Source organism: Durio zibethinus, chromosome 2, assembly GCF_047325235.1.
Source record: "Durio zibethinus cultivar Kanyao isolate XHJ-2024 chromosome 2, ASM4732523v1, whole genome shotgun sequence".
In the NCBI taxonomy this organism is placed as follows: Eukaryota; Viridiplantae; Streptophyta; class Magnoliopsida; order Malvales; family Malvaceae; genus Durio; species Durio zibethinus.
Window position 1 is genome coordinate 29,201,857 of NC_143163.1, and position 4,927 is coordinate 29,206,783.

The 4,927-nt window shown below is 32.9% G+C and overlaps 1 protein-coding gene across 1 annotated transcript; it reads left to right on the forward strand.

Annotated features, from left to right (window-relative positions):
• The first annotated feature begins 2,347 nt into the window (after window positions 1–2,347).
• Window positions 2,348–4,265, forward strand: LOC111317798 (uncharacterized). The gene is made up of 3 exons (XM_022920232.2): window positions 2,348–3,452; window positions 3,539–3,616; window positions 3,929–4,265. The coding sequence occupies exons 1-3, from the start codon at window positions 2,610–2,612 to the stop codon at window positions 3,932–3,934; spliced, it is 927 nt and encodes a 308-aa protein (XP_022775967.2). The 5' UTR covers window positions 2,348–2,609; the 3' UTR covers window positions 3,935–4,265.
• Window positions 4,266–4,927: the final 662 nt, after the last annotated feature.

The window sequence follows — 4,927 nt, forward strand, 5'->3', positions numbered from 1 at the left end:
TCATCAAATGTCAATAAATTATATAAATTATATTGTTACATGTCTTATTGAATGTGTCTAAACATATGCAATCACTGGAGTTGCAAGGAGAACCTTCATTTATAAAACTTTTCAATTGCACTAACAGATGTTCAAGAGGACATGATGATTTTGTTGATAGCAAGTGCAGAGTTGTCAGTGTATGTGACTTTCTAATAACTATAAATAATTTAAAATTACAGCCTTGCTTTATTAAAATAGATAATATATTGTGTGTTTTGTGCTGTAAAGTCTTTGTGAAAAGTGAAAACTATTGTGTAATTTGCTTTGTGATTCTAGTTATGTATTGTGATTATTGCTTAACTATCTTTATAGTATATTACAATGAGATGATATTTATAAATGTGAAAACTATTGTGTATTTTGAATTGAGATGATGGTTATGTATTGTGATTATTGATCAACTATCTTTACCTTATATTACGTATTTGTTTTTTGATGATGGTTGTGTATTGTGATTATTAATGAACTATATTAATAGTATATTGTGATGACTAGTTATTTATGAAAGGTTTTTATGTATCTAAATGAGATCACATTTGTAAAAGGTGAAAATTATTGCGTATTTTCATTTGTAATTCTATTTGTGTATTGTGATTGTTGATGAAATATATAGCAAAGTAACTAAAACCAAAGACATTGTAGGAAATCCTGTAGTGAATTAGATAGTATTTTGTGCAAATTGAAATGTAATGACTTTGTAAAATGTGAAAACTATTCCTTATGTAATAATCAAATATTGACGTTGTGAATTGTTTAAAGTTGTGATATTTTAGTGAACTATATAGGTCTTATAGTAATGATTATTGTTTTAAACTTTTTGTAAGAAAACTATGCTACTGCATTATTTCAAAAATATAGTGAAGACTCTTCAAATCATCTAGATTTTGATCCACAAGCATGAACCGAAGCTATTAGAGGCATTGAAGTTATGCATATTCATGTATATGGCTTTAGATCAGCAAATAGATTTAGAGACCTCCTTCATTCAACTCAGTTCACTGGTGCAATAAGATCGTCTCACTCCATTTGTGGTCTGTTACCTGTGCCTCTGAAGCTCGTAAGCCTTAGATAGAAGAATGAATTGATGACTTGAAGACTAAGCTGAGGGCTAAGTTTAAGTCATTCATGGATCAGATGATATAATTGATAGGTTTAAACAAACCGTGTCATCTAATTTTCTAGACCTGCTGACGGCAACAAAAATTCTGTATCAGAAGGTGCAACAACAGCATAGTGATATTTTTTTTATTTGTATGAGAGGTATTTGATGGATGCTATGGATATTTTATGGATGGATATTTTATGATGTTTTATGGATGTTTTATGATGTATTTGATGGATGTTATCTGAATTTGATATTTTAATTAATAATAATGGAATATTTAAATAAATAAACATGTTTAAATTATAATTTATAGGTTTCTTAAATATTTACAGGTTTTTTGAATAATTATAAATATTTTTATTTAAATTATCAATGAAACTATAATTTTATTAACGAAATTTACCAATGGAATTTCATTATTACTAATGAAATTTTGATCATTAGTAATGGAAAAAAAAAAAACCCTTTCGTGATCATTTTGAAGCTTATTACTGATGAATTTTATCATTAATAATTATTAATGAAAAATTTCGTCAATAAATCTATTAATAATAATTTTGTTGATAATTACTGATAAAATTTATTTACGAATTTTTATCAATAATTATTGATAAATAACATTATCAATTTAATTATTATCGATAAAATTTTTCTATCACTAATATTAATACTGACGAAATATTGATTTTTATCAATAAAATTTTTAATTGGTAAAAGCTTTTTTGTGATGTAAATTCGAAAAGTCCTCATAAAAAAAACATAAATTTTTTTATGAATTGATAATTTATTTTAACATTAAAAATGAGATAACATCCTTTATTTCTAAACTTATTTAAAAAAAAAAAAAAAAAACGAATGTCAATAGACCACATATAATTTATTATTAAATAATCACTCAATTGCTTTTAAAAAACAGAATTTTATTTCAAGCCACGTTGACATTGTCATTCTCATTTCTCACACAACGTAGCTTTTACAATTTCATCACATTTTCAACTTTTCTTCCTTTTTTCAGAAAAAAAAAAAATCTGCGGCTATAAGAAGAGATAAAAACAAACGTGCGTTTTATCAAACGGTAGTTAAGCCAACCATAACCCAAAAACGACGTCTCACCCGGGGGACTCCCAAATTCCCCTGATCCTATTCCTATACACCGTGGCGCACTTTAGCAGAAAACCGTCCGCGAAGAATGAAATTACAGAAGCAACCCCCCCTCTAAAAAACTCATAACCCGAACGTTAAAACCGCCCTCTCCGCATTCCCTCACTCCAATATTATAAAATTGAAAGACTCTCAAAGCGTTCCCGGCGATTGGCATAGCAAATAAGAAATCCATCCCAACGGGAAAATAAAGAAAATTTCTCCAACAAAGTTAAAAACATATATATTTTTTCAGAGGGAATTGAGGGAAAACTTTTTTTTTTTTTTTGGTTTTAAAGATTGAGCTCGCTTTGTGTTTTGGATGCAATCAATGGTGTATTCTGGTGGCGGAGAGATGGCGATGGGTTCCGAGAGATCAAAACCACTTCACAATTTCAAGCTGCCTTGTTTGAAGTGGGGCAATCAAAGGTATCTCAGGTGTATGAAACTTGATGATGCTTCCACCGCCACCGACTCATTGTCTGCCGCCGCTGATCATCACCAGCATCGTCGTCGTCATGTGTTTCAGAGACGCCGATCTCCCCCATCAAAATTTGAGAGTTTGATGGTTGGTGGAATGCGGCGGCGCGAATCTAAGTCGTCTCCCAGCAGCAAGAAAAACGATTATGGAAGGAAGCAGCGATTGCTGATATCAAAGGGAGAGGCGGCGGAGGGGATCGAGGCAGTTAGGGAGAAGATCATGAAGGATCTTAAAACTGCGGCGGATAAGATCAAAGATGCAATTTTTAGAGACAAAGTGTCCGACGATGATGACGTGGACGACGATGAGGATGAATTTGAAGAGCTTAAACAGAAAGTGAAAGAGAAAGAGAAAGAGAGTGAAGAATCGCCTGCGGTAGAGGTGGAGACGAGGCCGTGGAATCTCAGGACAAGACGTGCTGCGTGTAAGGCTCCGATTGACGGACAAGGAACTAACAACAATTATAGTTCTCCGATGAAGAATGAGGCGATTAAATCACCCAGAGTAAGAGACAGAGGACCGTCGGTCGCATCGGCGGCGGCCGATGACAACAAAAGGCCACGACCGAAATTCTCGGTGCCGCTATCAAAGAAAGAGATCGAGGCGGATTTCATGGTGATGGCTGGACACCGCCCTCTGAGGAGGCCAAAGAAACGGGCACGTCATGTTCAGAAGCAATTGGATGTAAGTTCTATTTGATTTTTTCTTTTCCGATTGTTTTTGGTGTTTTTTATTATTTATTTTTTGTTGGTTTTTGGATGTGGTTGCAGTCCTTGTTTCCTGGATTGTGGCTGACGGAGGTAACGGTGGATTCTTACAAGGTTCCAGAGTTCGTTGAAAACGGCAAGGTAAATTTTCTTTCTTTTTTTTTTCCTTTTTAATTTGTTCTGTTTCGGATCTTGAATTTATGCCTCTTTTTAATTTTTAACAAATCAGAGCTGAGATAATCACCAAGGAAAGACGAATTTGAGATTTCAAAAAATTTCCCCCCTCTTTTCCTCTCTGTTTCTGAACATCTATTCTCTCAGCAACCAAACAAATGAAAAAAAAAAAAAAAGATTTTCAGCTGCTTTTGAACTTGTTGGTCTAATTTAAGATCACTGCATTATGATTAAATCTAAATTTGTGAAGTTGACTTGTTGATAATTGACTTTCTGCAGAGGTAGTAACAGGAGTTACAAAAACAAGGCTTCCGCTTGCTGACTGATGGTAATTTTGTGACCGTTAACTAGTGGTATACTGTGGTACCAGACTTTCATGAATTGGCAATTTTATGTAAAAGGTTGAACTTCCGGCTTTCTAATGTAGGTTCAATATCTTTGGAATGCTAATTTTTGTTTTATTACGATTTTCATTCTTTTTTTTTTTATCCCAAGCTGAATAATCTTGTATAAAGTAAGGTGACATGAGCATCTTTTTTAACAGAAGAGAATGGTTCTTCTATGTGTTTGATTTTCTGATTACAATTGTTGAATGATATAGGTCTTTGTCTTTTGATTCTGTTTCTTGTTGCTAAAATTTAGAGTGCACCATTTGGTAGGAGATGCTCAACAAATAAATTATTGGTACTTTCAGTTATTGTGTTCGGTTGCATTAAACTGAAACAAGAACTGCAATTGCATTGTTGGGTATGAGGACGAGGAACAAGTGATAGTAAAAAAAAGATTCCAATCTTAAGTGCTTTAAGCTCATGTTATGTGAATTTATTTCAGATTAGGTTAGTCTTATCACTTTCTTGTAGGTTTAGCTTTTTCTTTTATGACTGGTGCTTGTTCCAATAGATGAGTTTACTTGATAATTTGGAACTCCATAGGCATCTGAATTGAACTGGCATGCTTGTTGTTTTCATCATCATATAAAGGCTTTTCTGTTCTCAATTATCATGCTGTAACTGTCAGTCTATCACCATATCGATAGGATTTGCAAGTTACTTTTATTTTCAGCACTGAGCATAGCTAATTCTCTTAATTCAAAGAATGCTATTTAAAACTGGTTTCGAATTGTAGACTATTTGATTATGCATTGTTTGGATTTCAAAAGCTAAATGGAAAACATTGAACTGTTTGCGTTGTCCTATTCATTGGTAGTACCAATTACAGTCTTCCAGCTTTGAGAATAGCTACTTTAGTCCTTTTGTTGTTCATCCTTACTAATTGCCT